The sequence below is a fragment of the Ammodytes marinus genome (assembly GCF_949987685.1).
Source record: "Ammodytes marinus genome assembly, chromosome: 5".
In the NCBI taxonomy this organism is placed as follows: domain Eukaryota; kingdom Metazoa; phylum Chordata; class Actinopteri; order Uranoscopiformes; family Ammodytidae; genus Ammodytes; species Ammodytes marinus.
This window is the reverse complement of record NC_137234.1, coordinates 24,948,699-24,974,056: the sequence shown is the minus strand read 5'-3', so window position 1 is coordinate 24,974,056 and position 25,358 is coordinate 24,948,699. Positions and strand designations below refer to the sequence as shown.

The 25,358-nt window shown below is 41.2% G+C and overlaps 3 protein-coding genes across 4 annotated transcripts in view; 1 reads left to right on the top strand and 2 right to left on the bottom strand.

The window, feature by feature from the left end:
- The window catches only part of cecr2 (CECR2 histone acetyl-lysine reader), a 39,349-nt gene extending 36,141 nt beyond the window's left edge, over positions 1-3,208 (bottom strand). For both annotated transcript variants that reach the window (XM_080028291.1, XM_080028292.1), the window contains exon 1: positions 2,976-3,208. In XM_080028291.1, the coding sequence (XP_079884417.1) occupies positions 2,976-3,095 (120 nt within the window). In that variant the 5' untranslated portion in view covers positions 3,096-3,208. The remainder of the gene's footprint in view (positions 1-2,975) is intronic.
- Positions 3,209-11,010: 7,802 nt separating this feature from the next.
- slc25a18 (solute carrier family 25 member 18) lies at positions 11,011-18,784 on the top strand. Its single transcript, XM_080028168.1, has 10 exons — positions 11,011-11,114; positions 12,253-12,501; positions 12,777-12,899; positions 14,018-14,073; positions 14,318-14,408; positions 14,778-14,893; positions 15,515-15,701; positions 16,248-16,411; positions 17,135-17,210; positions 17,353-18,784. Exons 2-10 carry the CDS (start codon positions 12,482-12,484, stop codon positions 17,492-17,494), a joined length of 975 nt encoding a protein of 324 aa, XP_079884294.1. The 5' UTR covers positions 11,011-11,114; positions 12,253-12,481; the 3' UTR covers positions 17,495-18,784.
- Positions 18,785-18,788: 4 nt separating this feature from the next.
- On the bottom strand, positions 18,789-25,293 carry atp6v1e1a (ATPase H+ transporting V1 subunit E1a). The gene is made up of 9 exons (XM_080028169.1): positions 25,165-25,293; positions 24,669-24,734; positions 24,460-24,569; positions 23,877-23,943; positions 23,490-23,579; positions 23,324-23,392; positions 20,429-20,523; positions 20,252-20,339; positions 18,789-19,445 (listed from the first exon to the last, which is right to left on the bottom strand). Exons 1-9 carry the CDS (start codon positions 25,195-25,197, stop codon positions 19,383-19,385), a joined length of 681 nt encoding a protein of 226 aa, XP_079884295.1. The 5' UTR covers positions 25,198-25,293; the 3' UTR covers positions 18,789-19,382.
- Between the last annotated feature and the right edge of the window lie 65 nt (positions 25,294-25,358).

Genomic DNA, 25,358 nt, shown 5'->3' with positions numbered 1-25,358 from the left:
TTAGAAAGGGTCTCATATGTCCATATTTCTCCATACCTTGGACCAAGGCATGAGTGCCGCCATGTTGGAAGCGTCATGGTTGGAATGTCATCAGGTGCATTGTTTAGAATTTAGAATTGTTCTTGTCCTTGAAGGCCACTGTAGCTTCTGTTATTATTCAAAAGGGGTGGGGTTACCCAGGGAGCGTTGCATTCTAGAACTTTCTAGAAATTTCTTGATGACGTCATATTACACACTGCACCTTTAACTGCACATGTACACTAGGTAACAAAGCAAGTGACATTTTGTTCTTGTTTTACGCACATTCTGTGAATTTGTTTGTTGTTTCAATTCAAAACTATTTTGCGATTGAATACCAATATTTTGGCAATAACCTCAAGATAATGGCTTAAGTTATTCCAAAACCAGTGTCGTTTTGAGTATCATAAACTCAACAAGATATTGTATTTATTTATTTATTTTGCTTTTTTCACATAGAATTGCAAAAGCATTCAGTGATGTTTTGGTGTCAAGTGAAGGTGTCAACACAACATAGACCTACCACCACAGACACAATATTTCTCAAGGAGATGTACTCTCCAGTGTTTATCAACCAAAGACTTAAACCTGCAGTGTGTAGAATTTTGGGATTTTTTTCATAGCAGACTTGGTAGAAAATAATTATAATATCCTTAAAGGGACAATGTAACATTTTAAGTAATTTATTAGCTAAAATCAATATCCTCATTCATAAATATGTCCTCATTGGTGTAAAATCACCTCTGCCAATAATCTGAATTATCCTCCTGAGCAGAGAATTACAAATATTAATGTTACATTCTGTCCATTGGGCGGGCAAGTCGTGTGGAGGAATCCCTGTTTTTGGAATGTCATCAGGTGCATTGTTTGGAATTTAGAATTGTTCTTGTCCTTGAAGGCCACTGTATAGCTTCTGTTATTATTCAAAAAGGGGTGGGGTTACCCGTTGCATTCTAGAACTTTCTTGATGATGTCACATTACAGTGTCCCTTTAAGTACGTTTAATTTAGTGTATAATAGCAGAATTTTTTTTTAAGAATTATAATTTTTTTCCCTTAGAAAGGGTCACATATATCTCCATATTTCTCCATACCTTGGACCAAGACCTGGGCACCGCCATATTGGAAGCGTCATAGTTGGAATGTCATCAGGTGCATTGTTTAGAATTTAGAATTGTTCTTGTCCTTGAAGGCCACTGTAGCTTCTGTTATTATTCAAAAGGGGTGGGGTTACCCAGGGAGCGTTGCATTCTAGAACTTTCTTGATGATGTCATATTACACACTGCACCTTTAAAGCAGCATGTAGTTTGTATAACAATACTATCTGTCCAGTGTCCATTATCATAACCACTGCGGCAGATAATTACACTGACAACCAAAGGAGTTATGACCTTGAACACTTTTGTTTCTGATTGAGATGTCAGGACAAGACTACTACATCAATCTCAATTTCCTGGTAATCCAGCTGAGGGGTGTATCTGCACATGTTATCTACTTAGTGATGCGGTTAAAGACGAATACATCATTTGCAGTGAGTAGCCGCAGAGCGACCCTAACTGAAGGCTCGAACCCTGCTTGGTCCGCAAAGTTGGAATCAAGACGCTCAATCGATCGGTTATTTGCAACTGGACAAGTCATTATCCGCAATAATGTGTTGTTTTTCGCAGCAAATCAAAACCCACGTGAAAGAGAAAGGCAACCGCGCAACTTTCATGTAAACTGCGATCCCCCATCTGGCGTGCACCTCGTTTAATAACAAAGCGGAGCCTACGTGCGCTTCTCTGCAGAAGGGGGTGGGGAGCTCAATGAGTGATGGAGACTGCTGATGTGTGATGTTGTTGACCTTACCAATTTCTTTAAAGTGCTATCATTCCTCGATGGATTAAACCATCTCCATTAACTCTGACGTTATATTCGACTACATACACGCTTGAAATATCTGTTGTGTGAACAACTACTACATTTCAAGGAACAATCGAGTGATTAAGTTAAATTTTGAACTCGCGGTATAATAAATGTCATTATGCAGAACAAGGGGCGAGTGGTCCATTTTACCGCTATAACGTATTGCACCCAAAACATATACGAAAAAAGCGTTTAAAACATACACTATTGCATCAAAACGGGACTCGGGCGAGCAAACAATGCCTGAGGAGCATCTGCGTCTCTATGGCTACCCAAGCCAGATGGCTTGCAACTGCAAGACAATACACTCGCACATCACGCCATGAACTTAACTTTATACAGAAATACAAATATAAAAACACAGTAGCGCAGTCCACCCAGAATGCAGGTCAACAATTCAAGTTAGTCCGCGACTTTACGCTCTACACACATTTCTTCAGTCGCGTAGGCTGCGTTTTAACCTGATACGGTTACCACCTAAACACAATAGTTTTCGAATATATTTGTCATTTTCTTCCCAAGTAAAATATTATCATATTCTCTCGTTTACTTTTTTCGTTTAAATGACCTGAACTGAGGTCTGTGCTCAACCAAAACATAAGGCTCTGGTCAAATGAAAACAAACGAGTGGCACATGGTTCTGTTACGAGAGCAGCTATGTCTATAAAAAGTTACTCAGGAACATCCGAGCATCATTAGATGCCCTATGTACCGCCACGTAACATGAACACTGGACCATTAAACTGTATCACTAATGCTCAATTCACCTGGCGTCATTTTGGACATTTAGTTGACTTTGAGAACTAGCAATTACCTATTAAAGCTAGCTTGTAGCCGCGCTAACGAGCTGGCTAGCTCGTTACCTAACCGGATTGCCTTAGTAACGTTGACGAAGGATAAGTTCACACTCACAGCTAAGCTGGTTAACCACATAGCTAGTTATACAAAATGCGCTCGACAGACTAGTAGACAAAAAAGCTGAAACAAACAAGGTTTCATTTCCGTAATAAACGACAGCCATGTCAATGCAGTCAACCATAAATCTAATTTACCTCTATTTCAAAGTCCGGTAGGTTGAAAGCTGTCCTGAACAGCGAGCAGAAGTGGGCTATGGCGGGGACTTCCCACCAACACTGGATCTCTTCCACAGTAACTGTACATCCTTGGGACATTTTCGGACTGGAGGAATTATGTCACGTTTGTTTCTTACATTAGAAATTAGTTTCTTTGCCGACGTATAATTTTTCCGTAACATTACAAATACGAAAAAAGTTGCTGCTGCCCTCCTGTTAGGACAGTTGCCATTGCGACCCACGGAGCGCTTCAATCTGTTCCAATCAACCTCACCGAAGCTGAACAGATGGGAAGGGCGATTCCATTGCAAGGCGGGGAGGGGGGAGCGGTAACTTAACCTTATTAATAAAACTATATATGAGCGTAAGTAGGTTATTTAGTGTCCAACATATCAATATATCACTATAATAAGGTATAACACTTAAATGTTTTTGCAATTGTATTGGTCTATTTGTTGTAGTAGCAACAGTCTATAGACAACAGTACCCCATCGGCTTGATAGTTCGCCCGCCGTTTAAAGGGCATGCTTGTGAATGAATAAAAAACGTAAAAGTTGCACAAGGTATGAGCCAGGTTACTTGTTTTTTAAGTAGGCCTATAATCTGTGTGATATTCATCTGTGCGCAGATATGACTTTAGTTCCCATTAGGCTACTTGGCACATAACTTGTGCTTTATTATTAGGTCTTTCCTATCTCCAAGTGCCAAAGTGTTCATAAGCCTTTGATTTAGTTAGCCTACTACAACAACCGTTGCCAAACAATCTGAAATCCTTTAGGCTCGTTCAACTGATCGTTGTCGTAAGGCAAATTGCCAGCTACATTTACTAATTGTAAACAACATCGCGCTGAAGGTTTTGGCCAATGCCCTACACTGGGGCTCCCTCCATCGTAAGATGTGAAAAGTGCATGCTGTGATACAGCAGTGTGCTCAGTGAGTGTGAGTTACAAGCAGCCATTCTGATACGCAGAGAAGATGTCATATCTCTTATTATCAATAAAATAAAATAAAATCTCCATGTTTAACAAAATAAATGATACCAAGAAAGAGTTAAAGTCCAAGACTTAAGTTTCATCAATTATGTCAGTGATTCTTGAGAATCGGGACAAAAGGCCGTCTGATATGTAACTGCTGTTATCTCCTTTTTTTTTAAATTGTAGATGTTATTAGGGATTAAGAATAGAATGTCTGGAGCACAATTATCCCCTTAAATTTAATTTAATAATTTTTATGTCAAATATATGACACTTGTTATCTGCTCACGACGTCCAAAACAGTGTGTCCACGGAGAGGGTTTCAATCTTTCATATGCAATAAAACCTGATAAAAATGTACTTTAATAATCAAAAAGTGCTTTTTTCATCAAAAGCAACACTAAATAATCTCTCATATCAATAAAAACTGTTTTTCTTCAACACATTCATGTTTTATATGGTTTCAAAGTGCGGGGACACTTTTTGTCACCACCGTCAGACAAGCCATTAAAATGTAATAAAATCAGCCAAAATAAGGGGCAGCTGTCACCATGAAGGACCTCTTGTCACATTCTACCTCTGCAGAGTACATTAAAGTCAGACAGGCTCTGATTAGTGTTGTAGTTTTAGAATATTTTACATTCCAAATCTTGAAAGTCCTGCGTCACAACCATGATACGTCAACACCGACTTACAATTTCTGAAGAAGTTATTTGAAATGTTTCGATTATTTTATTTTCCTGATGTAGTTCATACTAGCACCTATCATCAACAGAAAACCCAAACTGCTACTAGAAAAACTCTATATTTTTTCTGTTTAAGAAACGTTAAATATGTCAACACTGTCAGATATCAAAAACTTGTATATTCATATACATTTTGAAAATATTTGTTGTGGCCTCTATAAGTTTTGGTGAATATTTGTGATCACTATACATCTCATGGGTCTAGCATAAAATGAGGGAACATTTATTTGTGTTTTTTGGTGTCTGACGTTGTTGACACAAAATAAGGAATGGCAAGGTAAAAAGCCCATTTTGATAAGGAAGTGCAAGGTAAAAAGCCCATTTTGATAAAAAAGGACAAAAGCTGGGAGGTTGTGTCAAACCTTAGCTCGGTAGCTTAGTATATGTTGAATACATACTACATGTAATTTAATTTGCCTAAACATAGGGTTTGTATTTTTTCAACATTGCACCCTGTTTTGTCCCACTTCTCAAGAATCACTGATGCTCAATGTTAAGTTTTACGGAATAGCTGTGCAATACATTGAATGTTGGTCCTGAGAGTAGCACTACTAAGGAAATGCTCCTTTGGATCAAGGGGTTTTATCTTCTTGGAAACATGAAGGTAATCAGCAAAGTGAATGGCATTAAATTAAATAATTTCGTTAATGAGCTATCCAGTGTGCAACTTGACACTCTGGCCTACAGGTGGAGCACGAGGAGAGCTTGTCTCGTCAATCCAATAATCCAAACCCATCACTGTATAACAGAGAAACATGTTCTATGCTTATTGCTGTTGCAGTGTTTGCGGTCAACTGTCAACATTAAAACCTGGACCAAAGCTGTTTTCATGTTAACAAAATCCCAAAGAAACATTGTTGCATTTTAAAGTAATGGTAAATTTGCATCACAGTAGGCTACAAACCGTTTAATGTCTAAAGCTTGAGAAGGTCAACATTTAATTTCTTTAATGAACGACACCCTTCTAAGTTCTAATGCAAGTGGGTATAGCAAATAGAAAAGGTTTGGCTCACAACAAGGTTATAGCTCCTTCAGTGCACCTTGGCATATATTCTTCGTTTCTCTAAACCCCAATTAAGGAATTAACCACATTTTGTTATGTTACAGCCAGAAATAACGCTGGATTAAATGTAGTTGTTTTCCTCAACATTCTACACATAAAAAAAGTTTGTTTGACATTTTTGCAAATGTATAAAAAAAAAAGAAAAAAAAAAGAAATCACTTGTATGACAGCCTTTGCGAAAAAGCAAAAAATTGAGCTCAGGTCCATTCTGTTTCCACTGATCATCCTTGAGAGGTTTCTACATCTTAATTGGAGTCCACCAGTGGTAAATTCAGTTGTTTGGACGTGATTTGGAAAGGCACATACCTGTCGTTATAAGGTCCCACAGTTAACAGTGCATGTCAGACCACAAAACAAGCATGAAGTCGAAGGAATTGTCTGTAGACCTCCGAGACAGGATTGTCTCAAGGCACGCAGATCTGGGGAAGGGTACAGACACATTTCTGCTGCTTTAAAGGTCCCAATGAGCAAAGTGGCCCCCATCATCCGTAAATGGAAGAAGTTTGGGACTACCACCAGGACTCTTCATAGAGCTGGCCGTCACTCTGACTGAGCTCCAGGTTTCCTCTGTGGAGAGAGGAGAACCTTCGAGGAAGACGACCATCGCTGCAGCACTCCACCAATCAGGCCTGTATGGTAGAGAGGCCAGACGGAAGCCACAGCTCGCTTGGAGTTTGCCAAAAGGCACCTGAAAGACTCTCAGACCATGAGAAACCACATTTATTGGTCTGATGAGACAAATATCAAACTCTTTGGTGTGAATGCCAAGCATTATGTTTGGAGGAAACCAGGCACCGCTCGTCACCTGGCCAATACAATCCCTACAGTGAAGCATGGTGGTGGCAGCATCATGCTGTAGGAATGTTTTTCAGCGGCAGGAACGGGGAGACTAGTCAGGATTGAGGTAAAGATGAATGCAGCAATGTACAGAGACATCCTGGAAGAAAACCTGCTCCAGAGAGCTTTTGACCTCAGACTGGGGCGATGGTTCATCTTTCAACAGGAGAATCCTAAGCACACGGTCAAGATACCAAAGTAGTGGCTTTAGGACAACTCTGTGAATGTCCTAGAGTAGCCCAGCCAGAGCCCATACTTCAATCCCATTGAACATCTCTGGAGGGATCTGAAAATGTCTCCCAATCCAAGCTCCGAGCTTGAGAGGTTCTGTAAAGAGGAATGGGTGAAGCTGGCCACAGATACAGTAGGTGTGCCAAGCTTGTGGCTTCATATTCCAAAAGACTTGAGGCTGTAATTGATGCCAAAGGTGCCAAAACTAAGTATTGAGCAAAGGCTGTGAATATATTTTTTATACATTCTCAAAAATCTCAAACAAACTTCTTTTAAGTTGTCTTTATGGGGTATTATGTGTCGAATTTTGAGGGAAATCTTTTTTTAATCCAGCGTTATTCCAGGCTGTAACATAATGAAATGTGGAAGCGCTGTGAAAACTTTCCGTATGCACTGTATGACATTCAGAGATATTATGCTGTAGAAAAAAGTCTTGACCAACCCGCCAACATAGCCAACCTCAGGCCCTATTGCCAATCCGTCTAAAGAGTAGGTAAACTGACTTTTACTTTTGTACATTTTCTGATAATGTTTCTGTACTTTTTCTTACACACTATTTGCAATGCAGGACTTTGGTATTGCTACTTTAAAAGCAGCGTTACCAAAGTTAAAAATTGAGTCAAAGATGCTTTGCTACAAGCAGTAACTGCAGGAACTACACAAAATGGGCGCAAGATTCTCCTCTTCTCATGATTGTATTCGTTGGAGCATCCAAATTGCATCGTCAGCAAGTGTCTCAAGGTAACTGGTGTTAGGCCCTTTAACCTGTACACCTCTCGTGAGTGCGGTAGCAAAGCTGATTAGCTTTCACCTGCAGAGAGGCTCCAACTGTGGGCTCTATTCAATCAGAGCCATCTTGAGCTGGTCTCGGCTGCCAAGGCTATCCCCCTTATGGCTTTCTTCAGGTGTTTAGGCTCCGGGACGATCTTCTGGAGGAAATAGCGCACAGATGTTGCTGGGAAACTACGGCAACCAACTTCGATGCGGAAAATGGTTGCATGCCATCCTTTGATGAGAGCCCCGTCGATCAAGTCCTGTTACTTGGCTTTTTTCAGTTGTTGATGCATGGTTAGCCTCTCTTCCCAGGCCAAAGTAAGTTTGGGTACCATGATGGGTTTGGTGCTACTGGATATTAAAACCATGTCTGGGCTTAGCAAGGTTACTGCTGTGTCTTGCGAGTAGACAGGCTTCTTCTTCAGGTCCACTTGCATCTCCCAGTCCGAAGCGCACTGCAGAATGGAAGGCAGGTTATTGGCCATTGCTCTTGCCCTAGAAGCCTTCCTACCTACTCTAAGGAAACTGATCGCACTGTGGTGGAGCCTGGTTCTTTTTGGCTTTGACCCTCTGCTGTTCCACCCATTTGGCAACTTCTGTCAGAACCTTATCATGCTTCCACCTATATCGCCCTTCTCACAATGCCTTTGGATAACCAAAATATGATTAGGTGTGCAAAGGGACGCTCAACACTGCTTGAAAGATTGGTTTTCCTCTTTATCCCATATCTTTATGATATAAATTGGAGTTGGTAAAAGGTCGGCCACAGCACGCAGGAGGAACGACAATTTGCATTGGTCAGTGTCCCAGAGTTCCTTACAGGAAAGCGGTCGCTCAAGCGCATGGTCCCACTGATTCCACTGACTCTGAGAGGCGAGCCCTACCCCTTCCACACAGCGGTCATTTTACGCTGCCTCACGGACTCTTTGCACCTCTAGTCCTCTCCTAACTTGGCCTTGCACCACCGCTTGGCATTGTAGTTTCCTAGCCATAGGCACGTTGACATGCCACAACGATTATTTCCTGATGTTTCTAAGAATAGAGGTCTTCCTGTACAGGTTGACTGAGCTAAGAGCTGAGATCAGATCGCTTGCCCTAGATTTGTTGGAATCTCTGAACCTTGAATGCTTTCAAGATGCAAAGGCTTCTGGATTTCTCAGGTTAGAATTGCAACTGTTACCATGATGCCATCTTTTTCTGTGCGGTTAGGATCCACCGTGTTCCTTGAATTGATGGTGTCATCACAGTAACATCATCCATGAATGCTTGACAGGCTGGGTGTCTTGTGCCATTGTCTGCTTTTGGCCCTCTGCATTGTGTTTCTTCTGACTTCAGTTGCACGTTCATGTCCATTACGAACAGGACCACAAAAATCCTGCCATAATGCCCTTCTTGAGCCCTTGCCATTTGGTGGTGAAGTTTTCCACAGTCAACCTCATTTTCAGTGAATCCATGTGTGACATCACAAGCCTAACTACATCTGGTGGTACTCCGTAGTAGTCCAATGCCCTTCGGAACAGCTGGTGGGATACGCTTGGGTAGGCTTTGGCGAGATCCAGCCAGCCAACAGAGAGAGTGTTGGCTGGCTTAATGAGCTGGCTTATCGCTGATGTATGTTCCAGGCATCCATAGTATCCCGGGACTCCTCCTTTTTGGACAGTTGGGTCAATATACTCGTAAGCGAGCCGAGTACGTATGATGTTAGCCTTTTGATAATGATGTCTCAAAATATTTTCCATTCTAGGTCAAAAGGGAAATCTCTCGGAACTGGTCAAGTCCTGTAGAATTCAGCTCTTTAGGAAAAAAGCAGCCCTCAGCGAGTGCCAAGGACCAGGTTCCTGCTCCTACTTCCAGAGTGAAAGTACGAGCTTTGATAGCCTCTTCAGCAGCAGTGGACAGTTTTTGTAGATCTTATAAGTTGTGCCTGATGGACCTGGGGCGGATAACTTAGCTCACTTTTGACCTATTTCAAATAAGATGACATTTAGAAAAATCATCAGGAAACCAGAGAAGATAACTGGTATCTCTGAAGCACAAATTAAATTGTAGTATAGAAAACTGGGTAACACTTTACAATAAGGTACACAAAATTGTAGTAGCTACTACATACCTACTACATAGATATGTGTTACCTACTACATAGGTTTTTTTTTGTGTTACCTACTACATAGGGTTTTTTTTGTGCTACCTAACACATAGTTTTTTTTGTGTTACCTACTACATAGGGTTTTTTTTGTGTTACCTACTACATAGGTTTTTTTTGTGCTACCTATGTGTTAGGTAGCACAAAAAAACCCTATGTAGTAGGTAACAAAAAAAAAACCTATGTGTTAGGTAGCACAAAAAAACAACCCTATGTAGTAGGTAACACAAAAAAAAACCCCTATGTGTTAGGTTTTTTTTTGTGCTACCTAACACATATGTTTTTTTTTGTGTGCTACCTATGTGTTTGGTAGATTGTTATTGTTTCATGTTTCAGTCAAACTGTATTTTATTCTGTCTTATATTACACACCATTTAATCCTCTAATAAAGATTTCCTCCGCCTCAGTTCAAATGTGAGGAACAGTCTACTATTGTAAAAGAGACATGGACTACTTTGCTGGCTGCTTCCCCTCTTGGTTGGAAACAGACAAGCACTCTTTAACCAAATTAAATGCTACATATTGAGAAATGGGCAGCAATCAAGTTTTCTATTGTCACTACAAATAAACTTCCTTATATGTTGTAACATATAAGGAACAATAGAATAATATACCAAAACGTTAAAGTTTTTCTCTACTGATGAGTGAAATGATCACTGGTACTAATTGCCTTTTTTCCATTAACATGAATCAATACAACAATCAATGCTCATGAAAAAATAGTTTAAGGGCAATGAGTGGTTGCTTTAGCAGTCACATGCTCTTTTTGTTGATGTCCTTACATAACCTTTTTGTTGTTTAACTACCTCCTTTTACACATTCCCTATTGATAAAAAAACCCTGTCCTCAACAGTTATAATCACATCGGTATATCACTAATAACTCGGTACTAATTGGAAGTCTGTGAACATTTGTGGAATTCAATGGTCCTTGAGCTATTATATAACCAGGACTTCAGAATAGAGAGCTCATTACTGATGTGCAGCCTTTTTTGTGTTACTTTTCATGTTGTGTATATACGTGTATATATAGTCTCAGAAACAAGACACTGTTTATTGTGGGTATTTGTCCCTGTTGCGTGTGTTAAGGCAGCAGCTCCACACTAGGCATGAGTTTATGTCGAGTTGTGTTAGTGCAGAGCTGTGTTGCCGGGGCTGTGTCACACAGGGAGTCACCACGAGGGGGAGGGACTTAGGCAGCAGGACAATGCTGGTGTTTGTGCAACGGCCCCTGAGTGGTGGCTCTCTCTCTCTCTTAGATCGCTCTCGCTTGACTACCAGTGCTGCATGCATTGTTGAAGTGAAAGGAAAGTGGACAGCTTGATCCTGTCTGTGGGATGCACCGGCAGAGGTAAGACCCCCATTCCCCACTGCTATGTCTCTGTGATGGAAGAAAATTAAGAATTTTTTCCTTTTCTTTGAAAGCTGTCTAGCGAAGGCTTGTGCTGTGTGAACTGTTTGAGCAGGGTGTTCCAGTGCAGTTTTTTAGGGGATAACCGGGGACCGTGAGAGCTTGGAGGCTGGCTTTGGGGTGAGGCGCCCGTGTCTGTGTTTTGGCAGGGTCACTACTGTGTGTTTGAAAGGAGCTGAGCTGAAAGAAAGTTTCACAGAAAGAGGCTCAGTGAGAGGCATGTGTAGAATGTGACTGACTGGGATCCAGCAATGGAAAGGACAGAGTATGAAGGGGACATAGATGGAAAAGATATTTGGAGATAAATGAAGTTGAGGTGATAGGGAGCACAACAAGATAATTAAAATAAAGATGATAAAACCCTCCCGGTGGAGAGGACGGTGAAGGTTTACAGTGGTAAAAATGGGGCTGGACAGATTAAGAGAGAGATTAATTAGGGAGCTGAAGGAAATCAGGAAGGAGAAAGGCAGAAAGAGAATGAGAATGAGAGAAACGAAGAACATAGTATAGGAAAATTAGAGCTGTGGACCCCAGATAAGGTTTCAACAGCAGTTGTTTTATCTGTGATAAACACTTTTTGAGATAGACTAAGAAATTATTGTTCTTGCACGACAAGAAAAAAAAAACAACCTGTCAAACTAATTTCCCCAACTACCTTCCAAATCTCCTTTCAGTCCTTTGTAAATTCTGGATCCCACAGGTGGTAAAAGAATACCGCTAAGCCAGCCCCCATTTTCAGTTCTGCTCTCCTTGCTAGATCACATACTCTTATCCCTTTTAGCTGGCTGGATTAGAGAGACTCAAGGTGTTCTGTCTCTGTGTGGGAGTCCTATATGCCGCTATTCACATTTATGAATGACCGAGTTTGGATTTTAGAGACCGTGATTGTTAATGTGGGGTGTGTCAATCCTCTGTCCCAATAATATTCACTCTATAAAGCCATCACAAACATCTATTCAAAAGTGGCTTTGAGAAAGTAAATACCTATTGCATGTGTGATGGAACAGAACAGAAACATTGGCCTCACTTGTACAAGTTAGTATAATCCATATTAACGGCATGTGTTTTATGGTTCCAGGCAGTGGGAAGGAGACTGGGTTTTGCTGTGAGGTACAGAAAAGTGGAAAGGGTAGCCAGAAGAACCAGATCCAACATTGGTGGTTTTGGCCACAACAGTTAAAAAAAGGGCGTCCACCCCTGCTGTACCACCGAGAAGAAAGAGGCAAAGGTGACAAAGGTGAAGAGGAGGAGTAGGTGGAGGTGGTGAAGGAGAAAAGTGGTGGGCCTGGAGCCCAAATACAAGCACGATGGCGGAGAAGAAGGTTGAGTAAGTATCTTTACCCATGTTTGTTTGGCTTAATGCAGACAGACATATTGTATTGAATGAATTGGTAAGCAGCTACTGTGTTAATGTTGGTCTTCTGCACTCTCTATGTGTGTGTGTGTGTGTGTGTGTGTGTGGGCGTGTGTGTGTGGGCGTGTGTTTATTTCTGTCTCTGTCCGTGAATGGATGGACATGTCCTCTGCATGGCTTGTTTCGATGACTGCGTCGACATGGGTCTGTGTTCATGTGTGCGTGTGTCTATGTTGATCCTTCCGCAGCCTCCCCGCTAAGCTGATTAATGGGGGCGTGGCAGGCCTGGTTGGTGTGACATGTGTATTTCCCATTGACCTGGCCAAGACACGCCTACAGAACCAGCAGGGCGTCCAAGTCTACAAAGGACTGTGAGTATGGGTTCCCCTGTCCATAGTCAACCCACTACTGTCAACCGTAGCCACATACAAACATAAGGGCTGTCACATTACTCTGAGCATTCTTCACTGATACGTTTTCATTGATGTCATTTAGACATACCCTTTACATTCATATTTACCGTTAAAGTTGGGGAAGGTCTGCAGAAGCTCTGTTCTTATTTTTTGCATTCAAATGATAAGAAAACCAATATTAATGTCCCTAAACTATAAAACATCTTCAAAATATTTGCTGATGATTAACAGTGGTCAACATGCTTTCTGGTTAACAGAACTCGCCAATTTGTGCCACAAATGAGTCAGAATATTGTGGTATTTACATACTTTTCCAATGAATCTCAGAGGGTGGAGCAGCACAGCTAAACACACCCTGACCCACATTTGGTCCAGTGTTTTGGTGAGTTTGTACAAAACTCACACATGGGATCACGGCTGTAGACTGTCTGTGTTTTGTTTTGATGGGCCGTCGTGGTTACTTTGGATGGTGAATTGTTATCACGGATTTACTAAAATCCTGAAAAAAGTTCGGTCGAAGGCAGTTAAACTCCAATTACGTCAGCTTGTTGTGATTAAGTTTAATTTGGAAAAATCCTAATTCAGAGATGCAAAGAATAAATGAAATGAAAGACTGTGTCCTTAAAAGACACTCACTCTGACATTTAACTGCTCACATCTGGCGGGCATCAATACAGTGGCTGATTGGGCGTGGCCATCCTGTGTTAAACATCACAAATATCCCAGATTGTGGTTTTCCACTGTGAGTCAGAGATGGAAAAATAGCTTGGATAACTTAGTCCATTTAGGGCCCAATTACAGGGCTGGGTCTTTCTGCTCGTACAGTTTACAGACAACACTGGTTCCTGCTCAGCTTGTTGTTGTTAGAGGATAGAGGGTCATGGTGTATTTGGGTAAAGGCCAGACCAGTGATCATATATAAGTGAAACATAATACTACTCATTTTGGATATCAGTAGAGTTCATGTTGAAATATATGGATATTGTCATGGTGCATTTTAGGATGTAAGCCTTATTGTTAAGTTATATAAAAAACAGACAAAATGTGAATTGATTTCTTCTTATTTGTCCTCAAAGGCTGGACTGCCTGGCAAAGACGGTGCGCTCAGAGGGCTACTTTGGATGCTACAGAGGTATGCTTTGCATTTCTAATCCCTGTGACAAACAACACTATACGTGTCCTATGTTAGAAGCCTAATCTGGTCACCCACGCTGTTGTTTCTCCTGTGAGCCCTCAATCTTTCCGTCATAATATCAAGCAACTACTGCCATTAGCCCCTCGACGGTAAGCCATAAGCTGCTGTCTAGGGTTGTTGTATTTGTGAACCTTAGTAGGAATTGTGTTGTGACTCCTGTCTGGCCATTTGTCTTTTACAGGTGCAGCGGTAAACCTCACTCTTGTCACACCAGAAAAAGCCATCAAGCTGGCAGCCAATGACGTTTTCAGACAAAAGCTCTCAAAGGATGGGTGTGTTGATTTTCATTTGAATGTATTTCTGTTTTGAGATTTTATTTTGTACTCCGGTATTACTTATAAATGAGATCTCGATCTCAATTAGTGGAAATTCAGTTGAGTACAGTAGAATAGAGCCATGTTATGGAAAAGCATCAAATGTGACTTCCTGATTGTAGTATGTTATATTAGATTTATTTTAGCTAATAAGTACTTAATATTAATTTAGTAATGTGTTTTTTCATTGTGCCGCATGAAACCAAGCATTCCAAACTTCCACTTAGCTTTAAGTCAATATTGTAATTATTAATGTTTTGCCTGTATTGCACTATGAACACATGGCCTGTTATGACCAAAGTTCTTGACTCTCTGCCGTGTTTCCAGGCATTTGCCCCTGTGGGGAGAGGTACTGGCAGGGTGTGGGGCTGGGACCTGTCAGGTGGTGGTCACCACTCCCATGGAGATGCTTAAGATCCAGCTGCAGGATGCAGGGAGGCTGGGTGAGGGTTTTTCTTTTACTTTGTACAAACACCAAGATGCAGAGAGTCATAATTCAGATTAGTACAAAAAGATGCAATGCACTGAAATCTTGGAAGACATTATTTAGGAGGTAAATCATCCCTGGACAATTTTCACATATTTATACTATGGTTGATTTGGTGTAAGTTGAGGAATGTATTGTGTTTCTCAATAAATATGACCCGATATGATTGTTCATGTTATTTAGAATCCACATTTTGAAATGAGAAATTGTATTCACAATATGTAAGGTCCCAGTGACCTTGAACTCCAAATGCAATCAGTTTATCATCTAATCCAAATGTGAGTTTGTGCAGAATTTGACAAAGAATCCCTCAAAGCGTTCTTGAGATATTGTGTTTATGTGGAATGAGGTCACAGTGACCCTGACCTTTGACCTCCAGAATCTAATCAGTTCATCCTTGAATAAGAGTGGAAATGTGTGCCATGTTTGAAGAAAAAGCATTCATGAGATATTGCGCTCACAAGAATAGCCCAGATGGACAGACACATGAACATATGTACGGACAACATAAGAACATAATGCCTCCAGCCTTTCGCCTGCATGTGTTATCTAACCTGGTGGAGTCTGTGACTTTCAGCTGCACAGAGGCCTGTTCCAACCCCACCTCAGGCGGCGGCTCCTGGTCCAGCCCCATCGTTGGTGGCCCCGCCACCAGTACAACGGAACCCTCCAAGTCGAACCTCAGCCACGAGCATCACTGTGGAGCTTCTGAAGACTCGTGGACTGGCCGGCCTCTACAGGGGGGCAGGAGCCACCTTAATGAGGTATACACAAAGACATGAACACACTTGTACATTCACGCATGTTTATTAATTGTCTCTTCTTTTCTTAAACTGTGAACCATTGTGACATCCTGTTAACATAAAAACATAGCAGCAAGAGAAGAGCGTACTGTTGGTCCTTATCCATCAAATGTTGTATAATTCCAGACGTCTTCCATAGTTTGTGTCCATCCAAATTCATTGTCTTCTATCTCACTGGTGACACTCAGGACATTATGCTTTTTTCACAGTTGCTTGTGTCCACCAGCTCTGTCCCTCATTTCATTACACTCACTCATCACTGCTTTAATGAGTTGATTTTACGTTGCATAACTCATGCTGCGCTGGTTGCATTTCCTGACGCCTCTGCCAATCAACACCGATCAATAGATTCCTGCAGCTATGTCTGTCTGCTTTATTGCAGTTGAATGGGGCCATGTCTCTTTCCCTCCCCTGTGACTTCCTCCCCTCCCGCTTTGCTTTCAGCCACCCCAGTCCTTTCTCTGTGTCTTGTGTATTCTTAACCTTTCTTAAAAACGTATGTTTCAGGGATGTGCCCTTTTCAATGATCTACTTCCCGCTGTTTGCCAACCTAAACAAGCTTGGCCGGGAGAGAGTGGGTGATGTGCAGGCCCGGTCGCCATTCTGGCAGTCCTTTGTGGCAGGCTGCGGCGCAGGCTCAGTGGCAGCTGTGGCTGTAACACCACTGGATGGTGAGTGGGAGAAACAAACAAAGTAAAGAGATGGTAAAACAGGAGATGGTGTGACTAAAGTTAATATAATAAGCCTCTTCTACTTGCAAATATAGCAGGTGTTGTTTATATACACAATCACTGTTGCAATCCAATTTGGCCCGTTAAAAACATGTTTCAAAGCTATGTAACTTGCCAAAGAAGAAACAAAACACAATTTTGCGCTTACAAATGAAAACTTATTTTCAATAAACAGACCCGGGCCTTGTTTTGTCGCTACAGCCTCACTTTGGGCACATACCTCGCTATTATTTTACATAATCACTGCCAGCTTCAGGTCACATAATGTTCATTTTTAAATCTATAAAATGTAATTTACTAGCATTATTAGTGGAGCGTAGTTTACATGCCATGAATGCTTTTTTGTTTTACAACGGAATTCATTAGGGCACTATATTATGAAAATATGTAGCCTACACTCAGAATTACAACCCTTTGATAAAACGCTGGACAGTAAACAGTTCCCTGTATAGTAAACAGGGAGTCATTTCAGACTTAGTCCTTACGTGCAAAGGACATTACCAGGTTAATTCACTACTTCAGAGTTTTTCTCTACTTCTCTCTACGTCTATCTTAACCTACATCTTAGCATTTATCATTATGCTGCGATTTTTGGCAATAGTGGCTGCTTGTTGCTTCAACAGACACTGATCAGTACACTCTGTGTTTTGAATGCCTGTACAGTCATCAAGACTCGTCTGCAGACCTTGCAAAAAGGTGTGGGGGAGGATACATACAGAGGCATAATCGACTGCACACAGTAAGACTTTAGCCTGTAATTAAACATTTGTTGCCCTTAAATATTTTGTAATAAGTGTAAAAAGAACTGGTAACATTTTCATCACCATTACCCCGTTGTCCTGTGTGTGTGTGTGTGTGTGTGTGTGTGTGTGCTTTTGCAGGCGCATCCTGAGGCGAGAGGGCCCATCAGCGTTCCTGAAGGGTGCCACTTGTCGCGCACTGGTCATTGCTCCTCTTTTTGGCATTGCGCAGGGTGTCTACTTCCTCGGGGTCGGGGAGGCCATGCTGGGTTTTCTGGAATAGTGGTGATTGGCATTGGTGGCGGTGGTCGTGCAGTCTCTGCACTGATAATTCACTGCTTGAAGTTGCAGCCGAGCCAACGATGAATACAGAGAGAGAGAGAGAAAGGGGGGAGGGGGCGCTGCCACAATCTGCTGACTAAAGGAGGAAGTTGTGTGAGATATGAAGGGATTCTATTTACTAATACGTGGGCCGATGGGTTCACACTAATCCCATTTCTCTAGGTCTTTTACATGCTGTCAACAGGGTTCTGTAGGTTAAACAATGGTCCTGTGCATGAGTGTGACTAATCCGAGGGTACAGTATGTGTCCCAAATTGTCTTGGTTATCCCGGCGGGTGGCTGCAAAATGTTGGGTGCTGCTCCTTTCACCTGAGACAGAATATTCTGTCTGGTTGTTAGGAGAGAGCCGCTGCATGTTGTTTGAGGCTGCTAACTGAAATGCCTACCAATCGTACCATTTGTATGGTCATAACAAAGAACTGTGCATAGTCCCTTATGTAAGTGACAAATTCCCCTTTACAATCTTTACCAGAAGCTGATGCTATTAGTCTGAAGTGAACTGGTTATCTGTTTTTACTACTAATGCCAATCATGTTGTGCATTCCTCCCACTCCATCCGTGAGGCCAGAGTTGTAATCTTGGATTCCTTCACTGGATTGGGAGGCGCTGCCTGCCAGTCTCCCTGAGGTCATTGGTTAATCTGATGGTAATGCTTTAATCCTTGTAAAGGCGTAAAATATACACTTACAGACAGCTCACTTCCTGCCTAGATGCCACAGGTTAGACTACGGGGCCACGGTCTCAAAGCCTCTTCTACACAACTCCCAAGGGTTTCCATAGAACACCAGAGAAGCCTAGTGCGGATTTTACCGCTAAGTAACACATAACACATATGTTGCTCTGTGTGATTTATTCTACGCACAATAACTGAAAACTATTGCAATTAAAGCCTTATCATTGATGGTAGTTTTTTAAGCTTCACAACTGTAAGTCTTAAATGTTTCAGTGGAACTGGTGGGTTGAAACATTGAACTGGTACTTGAGTCCAATCTAGCGAGGACAATTATATTTGTTAGACCCATGGAAGGAGTATGGCAGCTTGTCTTGCCAACTGTTTGCTATTACTTTAGTCCACTGGGTGGCACTGGAAGATTTTTTTTTTTACATTTTTAATGCAAGACACATTTTGACTAGTGTTTGGTGTATTTAGGTTACTACATTTTCTCACTGTAGAGTGAACATAGCTTGAGTCAACTGTTTGTTTACAAACTGTAAATAAAGATATCTCATACATGCAGATTTCTGTGTTTCACACACATTTATTTCTTTGGTTTTTGGATGTTAAGTCCTTGAGAACAATGTTGAACATCCTTTTTCTGTCAGCACACACACAAACACAAACACACACACATGCAGTCATACTGTTTGAAAAAACACCAATGTCTGGCAAACATAACCTTGTTATACACTTCAACAAACATGTAGAAAAAGTATGTGCAATGAAATGTGCCTCTTTGGTGACCTATATGTAACTTTGGTTACTTCAATCAAGTAGTAAAGAGCAACAGACAACCCAAAAAACAACTGGAGGAACACATCTTTGCAATGCATTGCAATTTAAAGCAGTCCTGAAGACAACCTCTTGAGAGGTAAAGTAGAAGGCACTTTAACATCTGAGAAAGTGCACTTGTTGAATTATTACTCAGTCCATTAGTACAAAAATAAAAAGATAATTGAACACACATGTGGTATCCCATTAAGTAAAACAGGGATGTATTTGTCCCTGATGATTGGTAGGTGAATGTACAGACTCTTGTTCACTGTGATGAAGGTCTGTGTTCACCTTATATGTTCCACCCGTGTCCGCGCTGCTCTCTTCAAAGCCGCCGTTAATCCAGGAACCGGCGATTGGGATTGGCACCAAACAAGCTCACTCTGACTTCAGGCATCATCTGTCAAGTGTCAAGTCAAGATACAGATAGGTACACATGAGAAACTGAAAGGAAAACCTGCATGAATTAATGGATTAAATTGGTGGAGAACTGCATGTCTTAATATATATATATATATCTTTCCTTTTTTTCCCATACACATAAAAAAGGAAGTTTGACTAATAATTTTATCTAATTTCCAAAAAAAAAAAAACTTACACATAAAGCCTCTCTATGCTGATGGAAGAAAACTACAAACAATACTGTCACCTACTGTACATAGACATGTGACTGGTTACAACCACGACTGTTGAGGCTCAAGTGTCCTGTTTACGGGTTTACGTTTACTCCTCAGCTTATTTGTAACTTCACAAAACGTCTCCACATATGAACGGGATACTCTTTTCTGTGTCTCCAGCTGTGTGCAGAATGTAAACAGTAACACCAATGGGGATGCAAGTTCCAGGCAAATTCTCTCTGACCTTTTACAGTTTATCTAGAGCAGCTGCACTAAATACAAAGCACGAGCTGATGAACTAATAAATCTAATTGCTTAGCAGGAATAACTGTAATATACTAAATAATGAATTTCCCCGCATTGCCTGAATACACAATCCAAGAAAGAATAAGAATCAGTAAATTCCAAATTATTGTTATTATTAATAATTCCAACATATGGTATATTCTCCATTTTATTCATAACCCTCCTAATCAACCAGTAGGCTCACTGGAAAACACAGTTGGCTGTGCTGCCATCTGCAGACAAACAGCAGGCACTACATGAAAGGTGGAATTAGATTTTAGGTAAACCGTCAATGTCACTCTACCTGTTGTGCCATAAGCTCCAGCCTGTTTTCCAATGTGTTAGAAACCTTGATCTTCCCATTATCATTATATACCTCAACTCCTCCGCAGCTGTAGAAAACAAAAAAGGTATACACATTAGTATGTCGGACAACATCCGATGGTAAGAATTGATGTTTAAGTATGTTGGATCAGCTTACATCTGTGATGGAAGAAAACGTTCCTGGTCAATTCTGACCACTATGTTGCTCTTCACTGCCTCTTTGTAGATAGGGATGTTCTTCTTTACTGCAGCCTGTCAAGCCATAAAACACAACACACGCATGTTATTAATGAAACAAATAGAGCCGGCCCGAGGCATAAGCGAACTAAGCGGTCGCTTAGGGCCCCCGACCGCCAGGGGGGCCCCCTCCAAAAAAAAAAAAATAATTGTTTATGTGTTTGATATTAACATCATATTATGTAAGTTATCATACAAAAAAAGGAATAAAATGTTTTGGTCTAGATACTTAAAGCAGCTCCGAGTAACATTTAAATATCTTTTAAACTGGCTGCAGATTGTGTATCTGTACATGGTTCAACAAATTCAGTGCAATTTGCACCAAAACATCTGTATGGCCAGGTGATGAGAAGGAAGCCCTTTCTGCGCCCACGCCACAGATACAGTTGCATGGAGTATGCAAAAGCTCATTTAGACAAGCCAGATTCATATTGGAAGAAAATGCTTTGGACTGATGAGACGAAAATTAAGTTATTTGGTCTTTATAAAAAGCAGATGTTTTGGTGCAAATTGCGCTGAATTGTTGAACGATGTACAGATACACAATCTGCAGCCAGATGTTCTTGCAGGTCTTTGGAGGTGATCTGTGGGTTGTGTGCAACCATTCTCACAATCCTCCACCTATGCCGCTCCTGTTTTTTTCTTGGTCTGCCATGCCTGGGTTTAACTGCCACTGTGCCTTCCATTTCCTGACAACGTTCCCTACAGTCGAAATTGACAATTGAAACCTCTGGGAAAGCTTCTTGTAGCCTTCCCCTAAACCATGACAATGAACAATCTTTGTTTTTCAGATCTTTTGGGAGCTGTTTTGATGATCCCATTCTGTCTCACTTCAGCAGAGAGTCAAAGAGAAGTGCAACTTGCATTTAGGCACCTAAAATACATTTTCTCATGATTAAACAGACATTTCTATGAGGTTCAAGGCTTAACAACATAATCCAACCAACTTTGTGTTCAAAGTCATCAGTTTTACATGCTGTTACAGGCATTAAAATCAACAAAACCAAAAGGGTACCCACATTTTTGCACAGCCAGTTTTTCACATTTTATTTTATTTTATACAACCAAATACTGCTTTTCAAAAAATCTTTGTTTGGAAAACATCCCAGTACCTAGCTGTTCCTGGTAAATTAAAGACATACCACTTTTATCTTTTTTTTGTGAAAGCAGAGTCAATTATAATGCCGGCTGAGAGGGGTTCCCAAACTTTTTCATATGACTGTATATAGTTTTTATTACTGCATTTGGTCAGGTCGCACACCCAGTCCGATTTTCGGTTCACGCGTGCATGCTCTATGGTCACATATCCATATTGGTCGCAGATTTCAGAGTGGCGCAACAACGCGATTTGAAAAGCCTATCCCTCCAGGTGAGGGAAGGGGAGCGGGAGCCTTGTTTGAGACAGTTGTTTGTCGTCATAATGACTGATAACGGGGCTGAACCATCAAAGAAAAAAAAAATGCAATGAAGAAAAGCTAAAAGGGAGAGATAGGCAGGCGGGAGGGCGTTGCCAAGCAACGTATACACAATTTCACGGAGCGAACTAGACTCCTAAATGAATGAGCGGTAGCCTACTAAAACAAAGTTTGCCTCACCAGCATCATCAGATGACCATTATTCATCTGAAATAGTCATTATTTACAACAACATAAACACATTACCTCATCGTGATCCATACTAACTGCCGTCTCTCGTTCATTCACTTTCTGTGAAGACACGTAATCTTTCAGCTCCGTGAGAGGTGACACTGCATCAACTCATTGCAATCAGGTGTGTGTAGCACTGACTGGCATTAGTTGATGCTGTGTCACTAACCACTCTCACGGAGCCGAAAAGAGTCCGGTGCCCTCACACTTTCAACACACGGACATGCACTATATTGCTTCCTGATCATTTGAATCTCGCACGCCCGGCACGAGCTAGAAAGCAGCTTCACGACAGCTGGCCTCGTAAAAATACTACCGCTTTTGTCCAAAGGGGACGCCAACGTGCCATGTTACTCGTAGTGGCTTTAATAGCCTAAAAATGTAATCAGTTCATCTGGGAGGTAATCTGAAATTATCTGATCATGTCACGCTCACATCCATGCACAGTGTGTATTGAGTTTATTTAAAAACAATTGGAAATGGGGCTGCCCTCAGTTGCCCATGCACTATGTATAGTCTATAGCCTATTTCAGCCTCATCTGTGGAAAAAAAGATACAGTAGCTGGACAACAGAGTTCTTCTGCTTCGTTCCTCTCACTGCATTTAAATGCATTCACTATATTACAGAGAAATATGTCCTGTAAAAGAAAAAGAGCTCCAAGCCCAACCCAGAGGACCCTCCATAATATTTTATTTTATATTAATATTTTTATGGAAAATCCATGTGTCCTTCTTCAATAGCTTCTAATGCATCTGACCCAGTGTCTCCAAATTATTTGTTCACACAAAATTTCTCAGATTTAGCCTCTTAATTGTCCTCTCAAAGTGCACTAGATTCATGCATTTCACTTTAAAAGGGTTAAAAAAATCTCCCGGGGGAGCATACCCCCGGACCCCCCTAGGAGGGTCTGAATCTCGGCTGTCTAATATCTTCACACAGCTGCACAGTGGAGGCACTAGCAGAAAACAGTGGGTGTGTGAATGATATTTAACAAAAATCTATAGTTTCAGCAGCGCTAACATTGGAGAGGGGCCCCCAATCATATTTCGCTTAGGGCCCCATGAAGGCTTGGGCCGGCTATGAAACAAAATATACGGAGACACTTGTAATTACAGGCGCTTTCCTAAATAACTTGCAACATACAATTTTACAGTCAGCTCAAGCTCACCTGAACCATTTCTACATCTTGCTTTCGGCAGCGGACGGTTACTTTAGGTTCTAGCAGCTGATAGAATCCCTGCGAAAGGGAAAAGCACAAAACATAAGTGAGCCGACAAACAGTTCAATTGTTAATGTATTTCTATCCTCGATTGAGAGCGGTTAGGAGAGTTTACCTGAAGCACCAGGCCCTCCAATAGGACAGAGTACCTGGCCGGGTCCTCTGCGATCTCTGCAAGTCTTTGACGAGCCTCATTCAACAAATCCTGAGATGAGAATGCAGTCAGTGTTACTGATTAATTTAGATTACTTTACAATCATATTATAAACATGTTCCTCACAATCACCCTTGGAGAAATACTGTGGAATGAAATAATTATTTCTAGAATTTATTTTTATTTTTATATTATACAGTGTGAAGGAAAAGCTGGACAAAATCCTTGTTTGCGGTCACAGGTAAAATATTATTTTACAAAGATTAGGGGGCCACGGGAAAAAGTCCATTCCTGTTTATTGTAATGCGCTGGTGGAAGCTATCTGAATAAAGGGGTTGATCTCCTCACCATAATCATGTCGTCGCGGGCCTTCAGCACCTTCAGCCTGGCTTGGTTCAACAGGTTGGACATCTGGCTGGAGAGAGGAAGGAAACTGATTCAATTTCCTGATGCAGCTAGTATATATTAGTTCATCGCCAGCCTCTCCATTCCATCTGGAGACCATGATTCAGGGCCGCCAGAGTCACAAAAAATGTCTGATTGTTTATTGTGGAGAGAAGGATGTTGCACAAGGTAGCACTGGAGAAAACTGACAGCTCTACACAGTACACACACCCTACTGGTCATGTGTTTTCAGTGGAAGGCTCTTTCACTTCTGCTTTAATAAGGACCCATACAGAATGTCATATACCAGCAAACAGCAATAACCCACTTTTGATTTTCTATCTATCCGAGATAAGCTGAGCTTCTGTCTGTCACTACACTTTAAAGGTGGAGTCAATGATTCTTGAGAAGGCTTATTGTCAATATCACTTTTAGACAACGTAGCGGCGGGTTCATGAGGAGATATTCACTGATTTTGACAAAAAGGGATTTTGTAAAGTGTGTGTGTGTGCGTGTCTAAACTGGTTATAAATGTCCAACAACTCACATTTTCTTGTGTTGATCAATCTGCTTGTCCTTCTTCTCAAAGTATTCCATGATTTTCACCCGCTGAGTCTGCACCAGGCGACCTTTCTCGATGTTGAACTCTTCCTCCGCCTGCGAACAACCAGACATGACACACAAGGTATCTTATGGATCGCGCTGCAGCAAAAAACCACGAGAGTAACTGACTGACTTCAGACAGGCTTCAATTACCTTTGCATCAATTTCCTCAACTTTCTCCTTAGCCTCTTGCTCGATGAAGGCCATCATGTGCTTGATCTGCCACAAGAAATGTACACTAAACAGTCAATAGTTCACACAAAGTTCTTGATTTATAACGGTGTGTCAACTCTATATATGTATATAAATCAAATGACAATACATAACAAGCTTTTAAATTGAACTCATATCAGATATAAAAACGCTTTAAAGTATTTTACTTCTCAAACACCAACCGTGGCCATTACCTGTGATGATAACTCATACAATTTAACACAATTCTGTTGAATGAACGAAACACGAACGACATAAAGCTTGATGAAAGTGCCGAACAATAAGGCTGAACTTGCGGTAGCTCATGTTTTTTTTCAGTTACCGTGTAAACACGGCCTCTAGCTCGTTAGCTAACGTTACCGTTCATTTTTATATGAGTCAGTGGGACAAACGTGTTTAAACTTCAAAGTTACGAGTCTAACATTGTTTACATTACCTGTTTCTGTACGTCCGCGTCGGTGAGCGCCATGACTGTTATTGAATGTGTGTTTCTTTTTTTAAAAGTCTGTAAACAAATCTTCTTCCCGACAACTTGTACGGTCCCGTTTGACAGCAGCAGTTTGGATATACTTTTTTTCTTTTTCTCTGCTTGTTGAATTCACGTCGAGCTAGCGACACAAGGCGTAGCAA

Bases quoted from the DNA above. Each gene is read 5' to 3' on its own strand.
- slc25a18 (XM_080028168.1), top strand. From the start codon at position 12,482: ATGGCGGAGAAGAAGGTTGA. The intron at 12,900-14,017 runs GTGAGTATGGGT...TTGTCCTCAAAG, and splicing joins GTCCAAGTCTACAAAGGACT to GCTGGACTGCCTGGCAAAGA. The intron at 15,702-16,247 runs GTATACACAAAG...CGTATGTTTCAG, and splicing joins GCAGGAGCCACCTTAATGAG to GGATGTGCCCTTTTCAATGA.
- atp6v1e1a (XM_080028169.1), bottom strand. From the start codon at position 25,197: ATGGCGCTCACCGACGCGGACGTACAGAAACAG. The intron at 24,735-25,164 runs GTAATGTAAACA...TTCTTGTGGCAG, and splicing joins ACGCGGACGTACAGAAACAG to ATCAAGCACATGATGGCCTT. The intron at 23,393-23,489 runs GTAAACTCTCCT...TCCCTTTCGCAG, and splicing joins TGGAGGGCCTGGTGCTTCAG to GGATTCTATCAGCTGCTAGA.